We start from the raw sequence: 22,415 nt of genomic DNA, 5'->3' as shown, positions 1-22,415 counted from the left end.
AGAAAGTTAGGGTGAGATCCCTTCTGCTGATTTTTATTTGTGATTTAATAATTGTGCAATCATTCATAGAATTTAAAAAGTTTATGTACTATTTGGCTTTTAATTATTGGGGTTAGACTGCTTATGTAAATTGATAAACCTATTTAAAATTTTCTAATAATCTAAATCTAGGATACCATTGAATGGGTGCAAGTTTAGTTTCCATGATTCCATGGTTTGAAAATTAAGTATTCTAGTAATTTGATCCCTCTTTCTGCATATGATTTCACTTGCATCAGGTATTGTTACACCCTCCTTAAATTATTACATTTTCCCATTCTATCCACCTTAAATTGTGACAGACTTTACAACAAAGATCTTTACAAGCAGTATTACGAACACTTATGCTTTAAAGAAAATGATTTATCTCGAGTATTATTTATTTAAAAATTATTTATCTTGTATCAGAAAATTTTCTTTTAACCCTTTAAAGGGCCATTTTTTTCTAGTCATATTATGTTAAAATATTTTTAGGCTTGAAATTAGAATAAGAAAAAGGATTCATTTAGCTTATTAAATAAATTCAATTTGATTCATTAATTAATTTGGTTAATTAATAATTTGGTTAATTAATTTGGTTAATTAAGTATCAAATCAAGACACATCATTTTGTGTAAAATAAAGAACTAAAGCATCTAAGTTTCTGTCTTTCTAAAAAAATTTGTCAGAACTTATGTCAACTTACATAAATTCATACCAAGGTTGATAAATTTGGTGGGAAGCATACTTCCCACGGCCCTAGAAAGGGTTAAATAAGGAATGCAATAAAATCCGACACATTATATGAGCAATAATTTTTTTTTCTTCTAAGATTACTGTTGTATAAATTGGTAATTAAATAAATATGTAGTATTAAAATTTCAAGAAATTTATAGGGCATAAATACTTTTAAAAAATTTAGTTTATATTAATTTTGCAAAAGTTCTTTCTCGATTATCTATTTCTCTCTTGTTAAAAGATACCTGCAAGAACTAAATCTATTACAATCATATCCCATGAAGCTGTCATTCTCTATTGATTACTTTATTTGAAATCCTTATTATAGATAATATTGAGTCAACTCGGATAAGATATCAAACGTTTTATAATATCACTATCATTGCCTTGGCAACTGGGACTATTCTTTGCAAAATTAATCTATTTCCCTGCCAAGTTTTGCTTTCAGGCATAACTAAATTTAAACCGATATCGAATACATATATATTTAAACCATTTTGATATCGATTAGAAAATTCGAATTCTTTTTTTTATACTGAGTAGTATTGTAGTCATCAACAAATTCTGAAGTAGTAACATAGTTCGAAAATTCCACAAATCTCTTTGTTTTAGACATCCATGGGACAAAAATCGCATTTTGTCGATCATGTTTGTCTGTCTCTATCTGTGCAAACGATGACACAAAAACGTTTTTACATAGACAGATTACATTCAGTATGTGGTCTATACAACAAATTTGTAGATTTCTATAACATTTTGAACAAAATCCATTAATAGTAAATAAGTGAACTCAATAATTATAAAACGAAAGGAAGTAGATAGATAAAATTTGATTCCTAGTTCTATCGTTTTAATGTATTAAATTTTAATCAAGTGTATGAAATTAAATTTTAATCAAGTGTATGAAATTAAATTTTAATCAAGTGTATGAAATTAAATTAAATTAAATTTTAATCAAGTGTATGAAATTAAATTAAATTAAATTTTAATCAAGTGTATGAAATTAAATTTTAATCAAGTGTATGAAATTAAATTAAATTTTAATCAAGTGTATGAAATTAAATTTTAATCAAGTGTATGAAATTAAATTAAATTTTAATCAAGTGTATGAAATTAAATTTTAATCAAGTGTATGAAATTAAATTTTAATCAAGTGTATGAAATTAAATTAAATTTTAATCAAGTGTATGAAATTAAATTAAATTTTAATCAAGTGTATGAAATTAAATTTTAATCAAGTGTATGAAATTAAATTAAATTAAATTTTAATCAAGTGTATGAAATTAAATTAAATTAAATTTTAATCAAGTGTATGAAATTAAATTTTAATCAAGTGTATGAAATTAAATTTTAATCAAGTGTATGAAATTAAATTAAATTAAATTTTAATCAAGTGTATGAAATTAAATTAAATTAAATTTTAAGCATACCAGTGTTTGAACCAAATCCATCGAATGGTTGACCGTTTGTTGGTCTATACATGCGCATGCATTTGTTGCTGTTTATAATGGTACTTGCCATGGACAAGTTCGCTGACGATTTTAAGATAAGTCAGTGATTTTAAGACAAGGGAGCGTCTCTTGTTTTAGTAGCGCCAATTAGGGCCAAGAGTACGTCTTAGTTACTCACGCATCACATTCGCTTGCACAACCCCTTTTTACGGGGGGTCACATTCACACATCTCAGAGATAGAACAGATGAAGAACAACCATACCCGAACCGGGACTCGAACCCAGGACACCCAGGTCACGGGGAAGACGCGCTAGTTTTAGATTTTAGGCTTTAGATTTTTGACGAAAACGGCGTTCCACATTCGTACATGTTTTTCTTTATTTGTTCTGGTGTGGTGTGGTGTAGAGAAGGGGATTCCAGCTCAGGTATCGTCCTCGTCATTTTACCTTGGTTCAAAATGTCGAGGTCCGTTCCAAAATAGCCTTAGTGTTGCTTTACAACGGGACGTAAATATAACCAAACTAAATATTTGTTCTACGAAGCATAAAACGCTCAAGTGCGAAAACTTTGAAAATAAAAATCTCATAGCTTTCACTAACTTACCCAAGACCTTCAATGTTTATTCGGGAAAAGAGGGAAGGATCCCGTTATTACGAGTGTGTGAGACCATTCCCGCTGGTTATCATTATATTACAAATCAAAAAACGCACTTTGTTAGTGTACAAGAAACTCGAGGGAATAAACCCCCAATTCTTGTGGTTTCTCAACTGTTTCGCCTAATTGAAGCCATTCAAGAGCAAAATCCCAATTATACTAATCTTAAAAGCCTGATTAACTTTTCTGGTGCTTACGCACGTATTGTTGGAAGCCACATTTGAACTGAATCCTTATTACAGCTGAATGATTATGTTTCAGAGCGAAAGCGAAGTAACAACAGATTTATCTCTAATTCGCGAAGCAGTGCATGACGCGATGTTATGTCATCAAAACATAAAGTGTTGAATATTATATTATAGTTTTTCATTTAGATAGCTGAGAAACGCAAAATATTTAGTCTCAAATTATATAAATAGCTTTTCTATAAGTCAAAACATGCATCATCGCTAGTACTCTTTTTCAAAATATAATTTTTTTTATAAAAATAAATAAAATTTCTATCATTACTCTATTAAAAAATTAAATGAAATGAGTGTTGCGGCTATCAGATACTTGAATCATAATTGCTAAATTTGGCACAGATATAATATTTAAGACATGGGATTGTGTGTTCATACCAATTTTTAAAATTTTAATTAAAGTTTTAAATAAAAATAAAGTAATTTTCTATAAAATTTTTAAAATAGTTTCCATAAATATTGCACAAAATTGATTTTTTACTTTATTTTAAAATTTAAAAATGTCTTTTTAACTATATCAATTTAATTGAAGAGCAAATTTTTCCTCATTTTTTTTTCTTTCACTTTTTTACGCTAGTGGATTTTTTGCTATTCTTTTGCGGGAACTTGATGCTTTGCTACCGAAATATATCAGTTGTAAGCTGCTCGTCACTTTCGCTTCATCTATCAGAAATATTTTTCATATTATTAACTCTCCATGACCCTCGGGGGGGGGGGGCACCTCGAAATGAGGATGAGATGCTTCCGGCATGGTGGTTGGATCTCGCCACCCTGGAGGGTACACTAATAGGTGGGGGATCTGGCTCCTCCCATCGATGACGGGACGTACTTCCTTCGGGGAGGGTTGTACCGTGGCCGGTGGCGGCCCTTAGGACTCAACCACAGTTCCCGCCAATTGCTGTTGCGGCGGTCCGGTCATTCAGTTTTATGGTTTAAATCCGTGTGCCTTAGGGCGGGTCGGAGAGTTAGATGGTTATTAACTCTCCATAAGTTGCAATGCATAAGAATGTAATTTGTATTTAATAGTTGTTTTTAACGCAACACGATATGAATTTTCTTTGCTGATTACTCTACCATTCTCATAAAGACTAATTATTTTATTGCAAAGAAGAAAAAGAACTAATAACTAAATGAAACTAATAACCAAAAAAAACTCATAACAAATCATTAACTAATTGTTTTTATGGCAATAAAAAACTAATAACTAATGGTTTTATGGCAAAGAAAAACAATGATCAGTACTAAATTAATCGATTGTAGTATTTTAAAATTGAATAGATTTTATATCTATAGTGTACATTTTGTCCATATGAGGATGCAAACAACTGCAACTAACGGAACTTTAATAGCATTCAATTCCTTATGTTTTTCTCAAAAAACAATTCTCTATTGTAATATTTTTAGGAAAGACCAACGGAATTGGTCACTCTGAAATCTTCTCGTATATCAACTAATAAGATTGTATAAAACGTTGGGTCCTTGGATTACTATAAACAGCTACGCCTACCCGCCCGAAGTGACAGCAGCATAAAAATCTAAAATTGAGTCCTAAAGGCCATCTCTAGCCACTGTATAGCTCCCGTATTAAGTATGCCCTGTCATCCATAGAGGTAACTAGACCCCACACCATTTCTGTATCCACTTGAGAAACGAGAACCAACCACCATTCTCGAAACTTATCATCTCCCTGTCTGAAGTAACTCTCGAGGAAGAGATACTTCCATGGGAGAGATAAGACCATGAGAGCTGCGAGTACTCAGATTTTTATTTTCAGCCTTTTTCAAGCATGTTCTGTGCTTCGTAGAGTAGAGAAGAATGCTGGAAATTTTTTTGCATTCCTGTGATTCTACCAATGGACATAAAAATTCAACTAAGAATGACAATTTTAGTACCATGAACACACATGAAATTTCATTTATGTAAATTGCATGATTTTTGAGTTATCGCATTTATATGTATGAGAATCTATAGACTAACAGATGATCATCAAATCTGCGAATTTGTATCAAAATTCTATAAGGATAATCATTTCAATTATTTAGAAGTATATACCAAATTTTATTCATATAGCTCTTTATGTTCCCTTACACAAGGGCAGGAGTATAAATAAACGTTACGTGAATGAGTTCATTCAAAATTTTATTAAAATACACATATTTGGTGCAAAGATCAAATACCAGATTTTATCCGTTTGAACGCTTTTGAGTTTCATATTCACAGATAGATAGGCAGACAAATTCTGAAAATGTGCTTTTCTACTTGAGGAAAGTCTGAAATGTAGAGATTCATTGAAATCTAGGGATTGAATTTTTTTTGATGATTATAATACTTTCTCTTGACGAGAAAATAAAAATTAATGGCGGAAGGGGGGATAGACACATTCCAGCTCAAGTACAAAAGCACTGCTATAATCCTTGAGATGAAGGAAAATACCTAATTTCTTTTTCGATAATGAAATGTTCAATTCTTAAAACTCATTTCCTAAATAAAAACTGGATTCGACATTTCTGTTCGACCTTCATTATTTTAATCACGATTATGTAAGACAAAAGATATGAATGTGTACAATGTTCATGAGTTAGGATTAATTTTAGTTCAATATTTAAATAGTTGCTAATTAATAATTGAATTATTAAGTTTTTCACAGTTCCTAAAAGTATCGAAAATATTTTGAAATCGTATGTGAATCTATTTGTTTATAGCATCAAAGGAATCCAAGAAATGAAGATTTTTTTTAATATAAATAATCCCTGATTTTTATTTCATATTTAATCTTAAATTATTAATGTTTTTCATTTTTAACTGAGAGTGCTTGGCAAGCCAATGGAACTCATGTGAGAACATGATGCTGTTTTGGTTAGGGGGTTTTGAAGCTCGAAATCGCGTAGGCAATGAATAAAGCATAAATAGCATTTTTCATTTTCAGTTTTTTTCTTGACTGGCAAGAAAGCTTTGGAGCTCTCGTAAACCAGTTTAAGACGAATAATGACTTAAAAAAATAATAATGTTCTCACATGATAACTTGAAATTTGCGATCGTAGATTTCATTTTTACTTTTTTTTTATTATTTATTATTCACTCGACATCATTATTTAAACAATGAAAATTTTTGTAACAATAAAACAGTATTTTATTCTATTTATTTTTATAAAAAAACAACAAAATGTTCCTGTTTAAAAGGAAGGAAAGTGTAATAAATTTAAACTTTAGAAACTAAATGATTCTAAGCTGTTATGATAAAAAAGATGGACAATTACTTTCCTTATAGAAGAGTGTCTTAAATTCATTGGACAATTTGTCTTTGCTCATTGAGTTAATGGATTAAAATACTTCATTTTAATACTGATTTTTTTGTAGGTTTAGATTTTATTTGGACACTACGAATGAGCCTTAAAAATTCCTGATTCTTCTATAATAATAATGTATTTCGTCTTTGCGTCTAAAGCTAAGATGATTTTTTTTCTTAGTTTGAACTTTTCAATTTTTTATTCGTGACAACAGAGAATCAATATATAGTAAGGACATATATTTGGATTTATATTTAGATCAAAATGGTGGAAAGTAATTTTATGGAGTTTTATTAGGTTACACTGTAAAAAGCAGGCTTATAGGGTCAATATGTATATTGTTACAAATTTGTAATTTTGCTACTCGGCCATGAATAGTGTCATCGTGAGAAAGACCGTTGTAAGATCTGTGCTGAGCAGCTGCCGCGTAAATGACCTGAGAGCTTGGCGACCATTTGGCAACTTGGCGACAAATTTGGCGAGTTTGGCGACTAAATGGATAATACCAGAAAGTTCGAGAACTTTCACGATCCATCCACTAATAACAGAGATACACCCAGGTACGCACTGATTTGTCTGCAGTTTCTAGCCCCGCCTCCCGGAACTATAAAAGACGGGCACTCAGAAGCTACGAAGTGGTCGTGTCGTGTGTATCGGAAGAAGTCGTGTGGATCGTCAAAAGTTGTGTGTGTGAGAGTGGTCAGAGTCGCCGATGAGTAAGAGGTCTTGGAGGATTAGACAGCAAGAAAGCTGTTGAACTATTAGAGATTAAATGCGTTGCTTTATTACGATTAATTTGCGATATTTGTAGTAGAAAAATTTTTCGTAACAATATATATAGTATAGTTATAGGGTCTATACTATATAAGTCTATACAGCAAATCATTTCTATTACTGATCATGATCGGTGTCTGCCTTACTTTTTCAGAAATCGCCACCCGGGTCAGACAAGATATTTGCTCTTCTTGGAGGAGGGCCCCGTGCATGAATGATATGCGGAAAGTCGCCCTGGTGCTGTTTTAATTTGGGTTGACAACAGCCGTGATCAGACAATTCTTGCTAGATTTCGAAGTGGACACACTCGTGTACAACGTCATGTGACAGGCAACAAAGTTTATCTCCTGTGTCCAAAATGCAATGCGCCTCAAGCTGCTCCTGCCCACAATTTGGCCTGCATCTGTTTCAATAAAAGCCAACTGTTCTCGATTCCTGAGGCTGTGCTAAATTGTTTGAAGCTCTCATGGACCTGGTTTGATGTTACTGTCGACCAGGTGGGATAAGCCACAACACACTGATCATGCGGAAACATAATTGTACACGCAAACCCTGATTTAAATAGATGAATTTTTATAAGTAAAATATCACGTGTCTAACTGAACATTTCAAAAAGTAACTATAATATTAGTTTATATAGTTAAAAGAAATATTGATTAAACCATTTTAATTTAATAGGTATTACGCAGGATTTTGCGACAAAATTTCTGGAAAAACTTTGACAGTGGACGGCGATTATTTTTCTTTCACGAGACATGAACCTGTTGGCGTGTGTGGACAAATTATTCCGGTAAGTGCATTTACAAAAACATGTTCGGAGCATAAACAATTTGTCTAAACACATACTCAAATTTATATATGCAAGTTAATCACAAAAGAGCAATTTAAATTTCTTTTCTAATGTACAATAGATAAGAGGCACGATACGTCACTATCGGGTAAAAGAAAGTTCAATTTCAAATCCATTTCTTAAGTAAAGTAGAAATAATAAGTACAAATAAGTTCAATAATAATTTAAATTTCTTAAATAAAGTCATGAAGTAATGGGTCCCTGGTTATTGAATGTGCTTGATAAGCAGAGATGTGCTTCGATCTCTTCAATCTTAAAGATTAGCATACATAAGTGGTATATACACAATACCTTTTATGAACCTGCACAGATAAAATTTTGCGAGGTTAAAGTAAGGGATTTCTTGCGACTACTTTAGAAAGCAATTCGATTACATTCAGCTGTTTTATTAAACGTATGAGAATGACCATTGATTTTCCATTTCAACCAATATTGTACAGGGAGTGTAGAAAGTATTTGTACAGGAGCGGTTTCTTGAAAGACATTAGCTTTGGTTTGTTAATTCTGGAGAAATTAGCATAAAATTAACAAAAACTAATAAAATATTTTTATCAAATGTGAATGTATATAAAAATCAGAACAATATTACAACAGTGGTTATATTATAATAACAGTATTCATACATTGAAAGAAATGAAAATTTTTAATGTACTTTGTGTTTGGTTTAACCATTATGATATTGATAGTTGACGTCATCTTGAGAGTTATTTAAAAACCCTTCCGTGGAATTTGTAATGCAATAAAAAGCTAGAAATTCCATAAATGGTTGTAAAAGTAAAAAACGAGTGTTTCCGAAAAAGAATGAATTTCCATAAGGATGGTAAATCGTACGATGAAGTGTTTGTTCTGGTCGACAAACCCAGCTCAACTATGCAGTCAGTCATACTCAAGTTTGTTGCCAATGGAAAAATTGAAAACAGTGCTCGTTCTGGGTGACCATATCTGTTGTTTACTCTGACAGGCGGATTCTAAAACGTTTATTGAAGAAGGGTCCCAAAGTAAGTTCTCCTAAGCTAACATCAGAATTAACGAAAATGGGAACAGCAGTTTCGGCAAGTAATGCTTAAAATGCTTACAGAAAACAAGTCTCCTATGGTCGACTTGCGAGACGAAACTTTTTTGTGAATGAGAAGAATTGCTAGTTGCTATTTTCTTACGCCAAGAAATACGTGAATGAAAACCCTGATTTCTCAGATTATTTTTTCAGGTGAAAGCAAATTCAATATCTTTAGATCGAATAGGAGACGAATGGTATCGAGAAAGCGCAATACTGAAATGTATCCTAAGAATTTCTTGCCAACAGTGAAACATGGGGATGGAAGCCTGCTTGTTTAGAGCTGTATGAGTGCAACCGGGTGGGTGAATTAGCCTTTATTAAAGATATTATGAATAATCAACTTTATATTGGCATTTTGAAAAAATGATTTAGGACCTACCGCGATGAAAATGAGCTTATATACTGATTATGTTTTCACGCATGATAATGGCCCCAAGCTTACATTCCTAAATACAGGGCTGTGGATGTTATATAACATCCCAAAATTTATGAAATTTCCTCCTCAGTCACTGGACCTTAATGCCATTGAGAATTTATGGAGCATTCTTGATAAAAAAAATATTATATCCAGTCACATTTCGACTAAAATAATTTGGTATCAGCTCTTAATTAAGAATGGGACTCCATATTCAGTTCTATAACAGCAAATTTGAATCAATGGAATTGAATTTGGAATCAATGCCAAGAAGACTCAAGGCAGTTATTCTCGCTAAAGGTTACCTTCAATGTATTAGTTGAAGCTGTTGACCAGTATATATGTTAATGTACGAATACTTTTTATACCACAAGATGATGGATTATTTCAAATTTATAACAATTTACTCATGTATTTTCATATAAATTTCACAAGAAAACAGTAAAAGTACGCTCCATTAAGCATTTACAATTTAAAGTGGAATTTATGATTTGTATCGATGATAAATCGAATTTGAATTGATGATTTTTTAATGAATTTTATAGAATTTGATTTTTATTCTCTTTTTAATCAATACTCTTTATGTACAAATACTTTTTACACTCACCGTACCAATTGTAAATGCGTTTATAAGGATAAGGGACTTTTCTTTGAGCTTATAACGAAATGCAATGGATTCACTCTTTGTACACTGTACTACACAAAACTACTTTTACTGGAAAATTGCCATTTTCTCATAAATAAATAAAAAAAACGTGGCTTTTACCAGAATATCCGAATGTTTTTAAAATAAAATTTGGTGCTTTTCACTATCCAGTGATGTATCGTGTGTGTTTCATATTTTATCGTTTGTTAGAAATATTTTAAAGCTGCTCTTTATTTTTCAATAACCGTATATAAATATGAAGGTTTTGTCTTTAATTGTTCAGTGTTCTTGTGATTTGACGTCACCCGCAGATGGCGCTCTGATTTATCGTGGTTTCATATATTTAATTAATTAATCTCGCTAAACAAAGAATCGGGAAAATATCGTTTGATATTTTCGAACTTTTTTTTTTCAGTTTTAAATATAGTACTCTTGAAATACACAGCTTATGTTTATTTTAATGGCCGTTTTGTTTAATTTATAAATGCACTTTTACGACTTTTAGAAAATTAATTTCAACAATGCGTGGGAATGTTTGATGCGCAGCCATATTAAAACTTCTTGATGGAAAAAGGAAAGTATTTACTTTTTAAATTATCCTACAATTATATCTGTTTGAAGAATTTCAATTACAAAAACATCTTGAGAAAAAAACAACCTGGTTTGGTTTCTTTATAAATGTTTGCAAAATATTTCTAACTGCTAATACGATTTATCTACAGCCAATCAAATAATCGCTTAGAATCTTTTTCTAAATCATATGTTGCAGACAATTAGTTACATTTTTATCAATCCACATCCTTGGAACCTAAACACAAATCTGCTATAGGCCTCTAAATTGTAAAACAATTTCTTGAACATTTTAATGTTTTGATGATGATTTTACTTTTCTTTCCGAAACCAGTGGAACGTCCCTCTTCTGATGCAGTCCTGGAAACTGGCCCCTGCACTGGCTGCTGGAAATACAGTCGTCTTGAAGCCAGCAGAACAGACTCCTTTGTCAGCCTTGTTTGTTGCAGAACTCATCAAGGAAGTGGGTTTCCCACCAGGCGTCGTTAATGTTGTTCCAGGATATGGACACACTGCCGGGGCAGCTCTCGCTGCCCATAAGGATGTCAATAAAATAGCATTTACTGGATCTACAGAGGTGAGAAATCAAGTTCAGATCCGACCACGGTGGTCTGGTGGTAAGGCCTCGGCTTCGGAACAGGAGGGTTTCAGGTTCGAGACCCGATTCCACCGAAGAATAACCGCCGTGTAAGCGGGGCTGGTGCACGGCAAATCCACCGAGGCCAAACGTCCTGGTGTGGTGTGGAAGTTTGGAGAGGGGAGTGCCAGCCCAGATGTCGGTCTCGTCATCTGACAGCGGTTCAAAATTACGAGGCCCATATCAAAATAGCCCTAGTGTTGCTTTAAAACGGAACGTCAATATAATTAAACTAAACTTAAATCTAGATCCCATTCTAAGAAAAGTAGTGAAAAATGTTAGAATAAAATATAATTTATTTCACTTATTCTCAGACACAAGACCCCGCTTTCATTCCATAACAGAGTCTTTCTTTATAAGCAAGTTCTTTGACCTATCCTAACTTATGTAGTGTAAATCTGGGGTCTCGCAGCTAAACCCATCACCGAAATTTAAACTCAACAAAACAACAACAAAATGAATGCCCCTTGAACAATGATGAATGCCCTTTGGTTTAACCGAACTTCGGTCATCCATGAGAACTATCTAATTAGCAGCCAATTTGAGTTTACAAATAGCAATGGCAAGCGCTCATAACCATATTCGACTTATAAATGGTCACATCCGCTCACGCTGCCTTAATCTGTGCTTTTTTCATCCCCACTTTTTTTTTTGAAAAACCATTATTTAAACTGCGTCGTCTCTGGAGACTTCTGCCTCAACGCTTTCACGTAAATTATCGATGTTCTATCTCAAACGGTTCTGAACACTTATTCAGTGTAGAAGCGCATTTTTGAGTTCAGAAGAAGAGGTAAACTATTAAAAGACAGAAAGTGAGAAAAATTGTAAAAAAAAACTTACGACCAATTGTACCATTTGCTTCAATTTCCACAAATGTGTTTAGAATATTTTAATGAATACCAAGTACATAGTACATTGTAATAGTTTATCCTAAATATAAGTGAGAGCTGCGGTGTCCTGGTGGTAAAGCTTTGGAATCGGAAGGTTTTAAGTTCGCGATCCGATTCCACAGAAGAAACATCTTGTAAGCAGGTCTGGTACACGTTAAATTCATCGGGGTCGAACATCCTCCAACTAGTGTGACGCGGAAGCTTGGAGAGAAGAGTGTTCAGCTCATGTGTCGTCCTCGTCATCTGATCGTAGCATTGTTTTAAAATGAGATCTGATCCCAGTGTTGCTTTAAAACGAGACGTTAATAAAACTGAGTTGAACTGAACCTAAATATAAATTAATAAAAAGTATAGTGTAATGTGTATATTTTTAATATTTTTATGTTGTATATCCAATATTTATATTTAAATGCTCATTTCATTAAATTCCTTTTAAAAATTCAACTTAAAATTCTACGTAAACTTGACTATCAAGAGCATCCCCTATATTTGAGTGACGAGGCACCCCCGGAAACATTCTTGTCGCCCAGATATGGGTGACGCGGCGACAAATGTTAAGACCACAGCTTGAGGTATCTATATTCCCTTTGCACTCCGGTACCTAGGCCTGAAAAGACACTAGGTTAGAGTAGATGGTAGAATTTATATTGGGAAGTGTTAATATTCAAATTATCAAACTCTTTGGTTTCAAAACTTCAAACTCAAAAACTTCTAGTTTCGAATTAAATAACATAAAACGTAAAAAGCGAATAATTTTGTAAATAACTACATTTAAAAGGCTGAAATGTATCTTTATTTTTAGATCGGCCAGATTGTAATGGAAACTGCCGCAAAATCTAATTTGAAGAGGGTAACTTTAGAGCTTGGAGGAAAAAGCCCGAACATTGTGTTTAAAGATGCAAACTGTGAGTGTATTTTTATCACAAGATCCTTCAATGCCTTGCTTATTAAAACATCCATAATATTTTATTATAGTTGTATTCATATAGATCATCTTAAAGACAAAATTTGAAATAAAATTTTGGATAAAAAATAAGTTTTAATTAAATTTTTAAACTATTTGGAGTACTAAACATTTATAAGCAAAAATTTCAATAGCTTGACATACATTTATTCTTTAAAAAAACGTTTTTAAAAGGAGAAGTGTTTTTTTTTTCATTTTATGTATGGGAAAAACAATATTAAATATTGAAATTCGTTATTTTTCAGTGGAAAATGCAATCGAGGCGTCTCATTTTGGTGTATTTTTCAATCAAGGACAAGTCTGCTGTGCAGGTACGAGGCTTTTTGTGGAAGAAGATATTTATGACGATTTCGTCGAGAAGAGTGTCGAAATGGCTAAGAAAAGAGTCCTGGGAGATCCACTTGATTCGAAGACCACACAAGGTCCTCAGGTACGTTTAAATGGAATGAAATCTCAAAATGATGCAATGAATTTTTCAGTATAAGTTATTGCACTATTTGAAGAGATTTTTTGTTTTTATATTTCTATAATTAATATTGTGTATAAAAAACGCTGTGTTTTAATACAGCTGTTCAGTTTCATTGAATTTTAGCCCTTTTATAAGCTTTACACACTGAAAACAGCCAATATTATAATGCAATTTTTTTAAAATATTGTATGGAAATATGCATGCAACATTCGGTATAAATTATAATGTGCTTGATCGAGAATATCTGTAAATTAAAGAGAACAAAATGATATCCAGGATGGAAAAGAATCAAGAAATTAGTGTATGCTTAACAACCTCTGAAAAGTGACTTAAAATTCATTTTTTAATGAAAATGCTTTCGAAGACGAGTTAAATGATTTAGGCCAATAAAACTATTACTCAATTTAACTTCTTTTTTTTTAATCACATTATCTGATAAATGAATTCTCAAGGATTTCAATGTGCAGCATTCATATATTCAGGGATCAATTATGGTTATTTATTAATTAAAGGTGGAGGATTGGCGATTCGTGGAGAAAATAAATATTAAACAACCAAATAAAATGTTTATTAGTTTTTTTAATTAGAATTTTGGGTCTTTCATCGCTAATTGTTCTGACAAATTAACGGTGAAGGATTGACATTTGTTGGCACTAATTTGAAAACAAGCAACCAAACAATTTGGTTTTGGTGCTCCACTTGGCGAGTTTTGGCCTTTTCATCGTTAATTAATAAATATCAACTCCAAAATCCATTTCTTTTTGGGATAACAATTATGAATTTTAAAACAATGAATTACTCTCGAAGGCGTATTAAATGATTTAGGCCAATAAAATTGCTATTCAATTTAGCATGCTTTCAAACAAATCGTATTATTCAATAAATGATTTCTTAATTATTTCAATCTGCAACATTCAAATATTCCTGAATCAACTGTAGATGTAAGACGATATTTCTATGCTAATAAACTAAAAAATATCTTTTCCTACGCATTTGTTTTCTGAATATAATAGTATTGTTACGCATCTGCAATGTTGCTTTCCAGAACAGTTAATTCCATCTTAGGAAAAATAGTTCTAAGGACAGTTTTATTGGATGTTGATCGGATACCTTATCAATAACCTCCGGACTTGGCGATGATATTGGCCGCAAAATGGATGATACTGGAATCTTCAGGAATTTTGGCGATAGGGCCAATAGGAAGCGAATTATTTTGATTATTAGAGAAACTTCTGTATCCTGCTCCGGAAGGTTTAAAGACCGGCAGTCCAAGCCGAAGTCAGTCGTATAGAGAGAGTCGTGTAGTTAGTCAGAACTGAGTCAGTGACGAATTAGTCGGATCAGTCTAGCCATCTTCACGCAATTAGTGGACTGAGAATTGAGGTCTGAACGACGAGTTTTGGAGGCAAGTATTGAAGCAGCATCTAGTCTTGTGCTGAGTAGCCAGTCATGTAGTAGTGAGTCGGCATTTGTTAAGTACAGCTAAAACGAGAAGACAATAGAGAATAGAAGGCGTTTGGAGAGATCTTAGTGAATAACTGCTGAGTTCTGTCATCATTGTTTATTACCTATTACTACTTATAGACTGCTTTTTGTTCTAAGTGATTTCGGCTTGGACTGTCGGTCTTTAAACTTTCCGGAGCAGGATACAGAAGTTTCTCTAATAATCAACATAATTCGTCTCCTATTCGCCCTATCGCCAAAATTCCTGAAGATTACAGTAACATCCTGTGTACGTCTGGTTTGCCTGTTTATCTCTATATATTCGTGTTTTCGTGTTAATAAACGTCGTTATTTGTTATTGAGGCCGTTGACTGTATCATCAAATAAAAATATTTTAAACAGTCACACTGAAAAAATTATATTTGGAAACACTGGTTTTACAAATTTATTTCATTTGCTTAGACATATGACGGACATTGACTATAATTCTTTGATAAAAAGAGTAGGACTTGTAGAAATGCGTATTAAGTCCTTCAACACCGTAACTTCCTAAATTTCTATCAACTGCAAATGTCGGTTTCACAGATAGCATATTTCATAATGCAGCCATTTCGTTCCTTTTTATTTTATTTTCTTAATAATTGCTCTTCATTTCAGATCGATGAAAGCCAGATGAACAAGATTCTAGGTTTAATCAAAAGTGGAAAATCTGAGGGTGCTAAAATGGTGTGCGGTGGAAATCGTTTCGGAGACAAGGGTTATTTCGTCTCACCCACAGTCTTTGCTGATGTGAAGGATAATATGCAAATAGCGAAAGAGGAGGTGATACTTTAAATCATATATGTAATTATTAATAATCTATATAAACACTGCTATTAGATAAATAAGCAAAAATATGCTTCCTCTGATAAACGTATTATCTTTTCCAAATTTATTTCGATATTAATAACATTATTGTATAATATTTTACACTGTCCCCTCATGCGGCCAGCTGATTAGCCCGGCATATTAGCTATATTTGATTTCAGATAAATTATTTTGATATAACTTCGTATCCCTGATTCCATCAAACTGTCTGATACTAAAACTGTGTAATTTTAACTACATTACTGAAGTTCTATTTATTGTGTACATGACTTCCACCGGGGGAGGGGTACCTCATTGGATGAGAAACTCTTGGCATGGTGATTGGTTCTCGCCACCCGAGTGGGCGAAGACATTGTGGGGTTCGGCTACCTCCTTCCTATGACGGGATGTATTTTCCACGGGAAGGGTTGTACCGTGGCCAGTGATGGCCCTAGGACTTAATTTTAGTTCCCAGCAATGCTGATCTGGCGGTCCGGTTATTCAAATTTAATTCAGATACCTTTAAATGGGCGGAGCAGAGTAGCCTTGTGTGTTTATTATGTACATGAGCCTTTCTAATGGAGACAGTTCCATAACATCATGGTGTTATTGAAAATATAAATTTCCGACTCATCTGAAGTCTAAATTTTTCTACAAAAAAGGTAAATATTCGATTCATCTTTTTTATTTTTTATTTGTCTGATAAACAACACAGACATTGAATAGAATCGTTCTTCTTTAGCTCTCAACAATGGAAAAAAATCATGCGATTAAATATTTGATAAAACAGTGAAAAATATTTGAATTTCAGGCCAACAATGTAATCTTTTGTTGGAAATAAGTCAAATAATTTTTTTTTCTTAAATTGCTGAAATTCAGAAAATTTTTGCATTACTATTGAATTTGTATTGTGAAAAAAAAACAATTTTTTAAAATTTTTGAAGGATGCACGATTTATTTTTGTGCAATACTGTTTTTGGAAATTATTGCGGAAAAAAAATAAAAACAAAATTCAACGTAATTTCTAACTAAGGAAAACTAATTAAAATTTCAAAAACATCGCTCTGAGCATTCCCACCCTAGATGTATAACAAATTTATTAGCCGTAGGTCAAATGGTTTTGCCTGGAATATATCAATACTCACTCACAACATGCATTCATCTTTATTATTAGTAGAAATTATTTTGAATATTGGTGAATTCCATAAAATATTGTAAAATAGCAATATGCTACTTGAATAGGGCGAGTTAAAAAGAGCTGAACTTTTCCTGTAACCAAATGCAAGGGATAAAAATATTTTTTCAAGGAAGGAAAAGAGAAAGAAATAATTTTTTTTCTAATAAAAAAAATTGACATAGACATTTTTTCGTTTCGAAAAAGAAATATTGTCATTGCATTAGATGTTTGTGAATGACTTTTAACCCTAATATCAATGTAGAATTTTTCATTTTATCAGTATAATACCATGGCTAATTTTAGTCATTAGTAAAAATAATCAATGCATTTGTAACATGATATGAGCCTTTAAATAAATTCAGATATTTTTGCGACTAGCTGAACTGTTGTTTATACGTGGCGTTATAGCTTTATAGCCTAGCAAACTATACAGGATAATTAAAGTAGTAGCCCGTAAGTAACAGTATATCCGCTGTGCAAAGAGCTGATTAAGTCCCAAAATTTTTGCTTTTGCTTTTCCAAAGCTCTTTTGTGCACGTTATCGAAAACTAGATTATAAAATTAATTTCATCGAAAGAATTCCTCTCTCATTTATTTTAAGCGATATTTTTGAATTACTATTAAACAACAAATATGATAGCAGCCAATAAAGACTGCTAGCAATATTACCGAATTAAAGGAGTCAATTTATGCTAACATAGCTGATGTAAAAGATTCTGCATCTATGTAATTGTGATATCTAACTGCAGGTCTTGCAGAAGAGAAAAGACTTAATGTAACAGTATAAAGTTAGAAGGAATTAACTTAGATGTTTAATGAAATGCTCCATTATATTTATTAGTCCTGTTCTGTTAGCATAGCATTAAGCTAGTGTACCAATATTTTTCTATTATTTTTATAGCTTCGCATCATTGTTGCCAATACTTAATGACAACGTAGTGTTTGGCGATAACTTGTTCTCCTTTGGCTTGAAATCAATACTAATATGCCAAGGTCAGCAGTTATATTGCTTTTTTGAATATTAACGAATTTAATTTTATGTTTATAAAATCTAACTTGTTACCAATATCTTAGTTTCTTGACGGTTGGTTGATTTTCTTGATTTTATTGGCACAAAAGCCATGATGTTGGCTATGCTGCTCCAAACTGTGTTTTTCAAGATTAAAATATAAAATTTCAGCTATAAAAAAAATAAAAGTGAAAATTTTTGAGAAAGATGAATACAAAAAACTTAAATATGTGGGTAAAAACCAATTGCTTTCAAAAATGCAAAAATTTGAACATGTGGTGTCTTACCAAGTAAGAAAGGATAATGGAGTGTTCGTATTTTGAAAGAAGTGCAAACGTTGAGCATTGAAATTTGGACATTCTGACAATATATGTTGGACAGACATTTGACAGTCACACTGGGAACATAGAGGTTCTTGACGGTTGGTACTGCACTTGGAACCAACACTAACACGCCGTTGTTTGGCTACTACATTTGGTGTCTATTTAAAACTATAATGTCACCAATATTTGATGACTATTTATTTTGTCACCAATATTTATGACAATATTTTATCTTGACCCTGATCTTCTGTGAATGGATTGCTGACAGAAGAGCAAAGCGTTTGACTATTCGCAGAGTTGATAATAATAATCTGCACTTTCTCTGTTGCTATATCTGAGTTATTAAGATTAATTAACGGTGGTGATTCATTGGCGTTAATTTCGTTGGCGAAAGTACGATTTTTTTCCCTGTAAACTTTGTATAAACAGATGCTTGATTTCTTTTCGTAAGTTAGAAGCGCACTCATAGATTGGCGCGTTTTTGTGCTACATTTGGCGACTTAAGGGCTCTTTCACCATTAATTAATAAATAATTTAATTTTTAATTGCTGCTACTGATTTATTTGCGCTTGAAGGCTTGCCTCACTATTTTCAAGTCATTTCTTATGATTCACTGTTTAATAGATTTTTGGTCCTGTGATGCAAATCCTGAAATTTAAGGATGTTGACGAACTACTAGAGAGAGCAAACAACACCAAGTATGGCTTAGCTTCTGGTATCTTCACTCAAGACATTGATAAAGCTATGTACTTTTCAAGCGGTCTGCAGGCAGGCACTGTCTGGTATGGATTTTTGTAATACTTTTTCGCATTTTAAAAATGCTATTTAAAATTTTGAAATCCATTTTTTACTCTTTCTTTGAAGTGCTGAAGTTCTATAGTTCTAAATAGTTGTCTTCCCTTTGAAAAAATCTATTATTTTGATATTTTCAAAACTTAAAATAAAACCAAGAGATTAATTTATTATTAATTTTTACGCCATAAGAAACATGTCATCTAGTTATGTGTTTCAGAAAAATGACTAAAAGAACAGTTCAAATAATAAATTGAGAAATACACAAAGTAAGCATAAAAAAATATATAATAAAAAAATTTAGAAAGGGGCTTTTATTAATAAGCTAAAACATTTTTAATTGTTTTAGTAAAAATTTATAGGTAAAAAATCCTAAACCTAAATTAAAAAATATATATATTTTTGTAAAAATTTAGAAGAAAATCCTAAAATTCCATTCTATTAGCTCCGCTTACATTTCAGATTCTTTATAAATTCTTTATAAAAATTATTTTCTGTTTTTAATTCTGCTAAGAAAAGCCTATTTTAAATAAGATTTTTATTTTAATTATTTTAATATAATTTCAATTTAGCTTGCTAAGACGATATACTTTGATTGTTGTTTCAGACAGATACAGATTGTTGTTATTGGTAATAATCTGTTTCCAAAACAATATACATAATAATTTTGGTTTAAGATCGTATCCGATTTCTTGCCAGCTACTCTGAAATTGTGCCACCGATTCAACAAATCGCCTAAAGCTAGTCATCTTAGATGTCACATTACTACATTTGACAATAAATCGACATAAAAAAAGGTTCACTTTGGTGACCAGTCTCTATTTTTAAGTTCGGCTCATACGTTCATTTGTACTTCTCAAATATATTTGAGGGGAAAAAATCCTGTGCTAGAATATAACTAGAGTTCCATGAAATAAGTCCTTTTTAAACAGTGAGATGCATCAGAATCCCGACATCAAATTTGTTTACAAGTGCATCTCATTGTGATTATTCTATTTTTATAGGATCAATTGTTATAACGCCTTTAGCACTCAGGCACCCTTTGGCGGCTTCAAAATGTCAGGAATCGGTAGAGAAATGGGCGAATATGGAATTCAAGCTTACAGCGAAATTAAAACGGTAAGTTCTTTTTTTTATTGATCATCGCAGACAAAATATTTTATTCTTGTATATTCTAAAGGGCAAAATTAAAATATACTATTAAGGAAAATGTAATTCTAAAATCATAGACGAACAGGCTCAGTAACAAATAACCCAGTAACAATAACGGCAAATGAAAACACAAACACAAAGACAACAAAAACAGCCGAAGCGCACGCAATATCAGCAGTTACAGTAAACAACCGCTCACAAGCAACAAATTGGTAGTACAAACCGTAACGGCACAAAGCTTTCAGAAAGAACTCCCCTGGTGAGAGACTCCATACAACTATTTACGCCTCTCAAACGCCTTCTACTCTCCACCAATTACTCATCTGAGATGAAGATTGCCGATCCACTATTGGCTCAATACTGACTACACGACAGACTGCAGCTGTATCTCTCTGCTTTTCATAATTTTTATGGCAAAACAAAGAAAGATCTTCATAACTTGCTTCCTAATGGAACTATCGATAAAATTTCTGTTATTTATAGAATCTTCGATTTAGTCTTCAAGATCAGATCATCCAGGTTTCATTGATCCAGCATCTATTCAACATCCATCAGAATTATTTGTAAAACTGTCTTCCTTACCGCAGAGCTAATTGCATTTGGAAGCAACATTAAAACTGGTGTTTTTCGTTAATGTTAGACAAATTGTTCCAAATGTTAAAGATTCACCAAAAATAGGTCATTGTGGAGCCATAATTAAAATTCTTTTGTTCTGCTTTCTAAATAAAATTAGAAACTATATTTGAATTTTTATTTCTGGTGTGGTGGTGTAAAATTTTAATGGAATCAGTGGAACATCGTAACATTAAGTCTGTAGTCCAGATTAAAAGAAAAGTACATAAAGTGTTATGGAACTTTGGCATGTTAAAAATTATTCATTGACGCTTCCGAACATCGAAGAAGTTTAAGAAAATCTTGAAACTATTGTCATAGTTGCATTTTATATTAGTTGAGATGCTTCATTGTTTTGGTTTCCACTCAAATTATTGCTATAATTTTGATTTAGAAAATAGTTATTTCTTGCTGCTAACTAAAAAAAAAAAATTATATTTTTTTTGTTATCACTGCTTTTAATTTTAATAAAATTTTGGTTTTCTGCTAGAGAAATATCCAAATTATGGGTTAACAGATCTTTAGTAGCCCAAAATATTATACAATAACTCAATGATGTTGTTCGTACAATATCATGAAAATATTCATAATATATTCTGTGCTAATTGGGATCTTATTAATCCCAAAATGACATTTAAAACACTTCAGTTACTATAACAAAATTTACTCATCACACTTACAAAAAGTCGCTTTTTTCCCTTCATATAAAAGCAAATTTATAAGTGCCAAAATCTGTTTTTCAGCCAGAATTGTATTTGTTGGTACCCTAATTTAAAACAAACTATTAAAATTTCTTTTTATGTCAATTTGAGTTTTATGAATAATCAGGAATTTGCTGCGTATGATTTTACTATGCTTTATTCTCAAAAATTGTTCTTGCTTCACAGGTCACAATGAAGGTACCTCAGAAAAACAGCTAAAGAGTGAATTTTGTATTCTTCCAAATTCAATTTTGATAACGGCAAATAGTAAGACTGAAGCTATCCATGTAAATCTCGTACGCAAACATTGTCAATATCTACTTATATACAATAAATGTTATTTTATGGTTTAATAATTGCTATGATTCTTTACAATTTCTTTATTTTAAACGATATGAAAATTTTTACTGCGAGATTAGTTTAAAAATGATGAAAAATAGAACTTATAAGAAAAAAAAAATGAGACTAGATGAGTGAATATACTTGCAATAATTTCAAATAAATGAATTTTATTTCAAAGTAATCATAAAAAAAGCTAACATTATATTTAGAATTAAATGATTTCTGTTGCTGTTTATTAGAAAAAATGTGGAAATAATCAATTTAATTTGCTGCATGAGTTCTGTAAATGTTCTACTGGTAAGTTAAAATAATGATAACTTATTTGATCGTTTCTGACGACAATAATCTGTTAATT

General features: G+C 31.9%; 1 protein-coding gene across 1 annotated transcript in view; it reads left to right on the top strand.

Annotated features, from left to right (window-relative positions):
• The window catches only part of LOC129964992 (aldehyde dehydrogenase, mitochondrial-like), a 33,654-nt gene extending 11,586 nt beyond the window's left edge, over positions 1 to 22,068 (top strand). The window contains exons 5-12 of the mRNA XM_056079147.1: positions 7,844 to 7,955; positions 11,038 to 11,280; positions 13,033 to 13,135; positions 13,440 to 13,624; positions 15,764 to 15,928; positions 19,086 to 19,243; positions 20,258 to 20,372; positions 21,905 to 22,068. Of these exons, the coding sequence (XP_055935122.1) occupies positions 7,844 to 7,955; positions 11,038 to 11,280; positions 13,033 to 13,135; positions 13,440 to 13,624; positions 15,764 to 15,928; positions 19,086 to 19,243; positions 20,258 to 20,372; positions 21,905 to 21,937 (1,114 nt within the window). The 3' untranslated portion in view covers positions 21,938 to 22,068. The remainder of the gene's footprint in view (positions 1 to 7,843; positions 7,956 to 11,037; positions 11,281 to 13,032; positions 13,136 to 13,439; positions 13,625 to 15,763; positions 15,929 to 19,085; positions 19,244 to 20,257; positions 20,373 to 21,904) is intronic.
• Positions 22,069 to 22,415: the final 347 nt, after the last annotated feature.

This window comes from Argiope bruennichi, chromosome 1 (genome assembly GCF_947563725.1).
Source record: "Argiope bruennichi chromosome 1, qqArgBrue1.1, whole genome shotgun sequence".
Classification (NCBI taxonomy): Eukaryota; Metazoa; Arthropoda; class Arachnida; order Araneae; family Araneidae; genus Argiope; species Argiope bruennichi.
The sequence above is the reverse complement of the archived record's forward strand: the minus strand, read 5'-3'. Positions and strand labels throughout refer to the sequence as shown.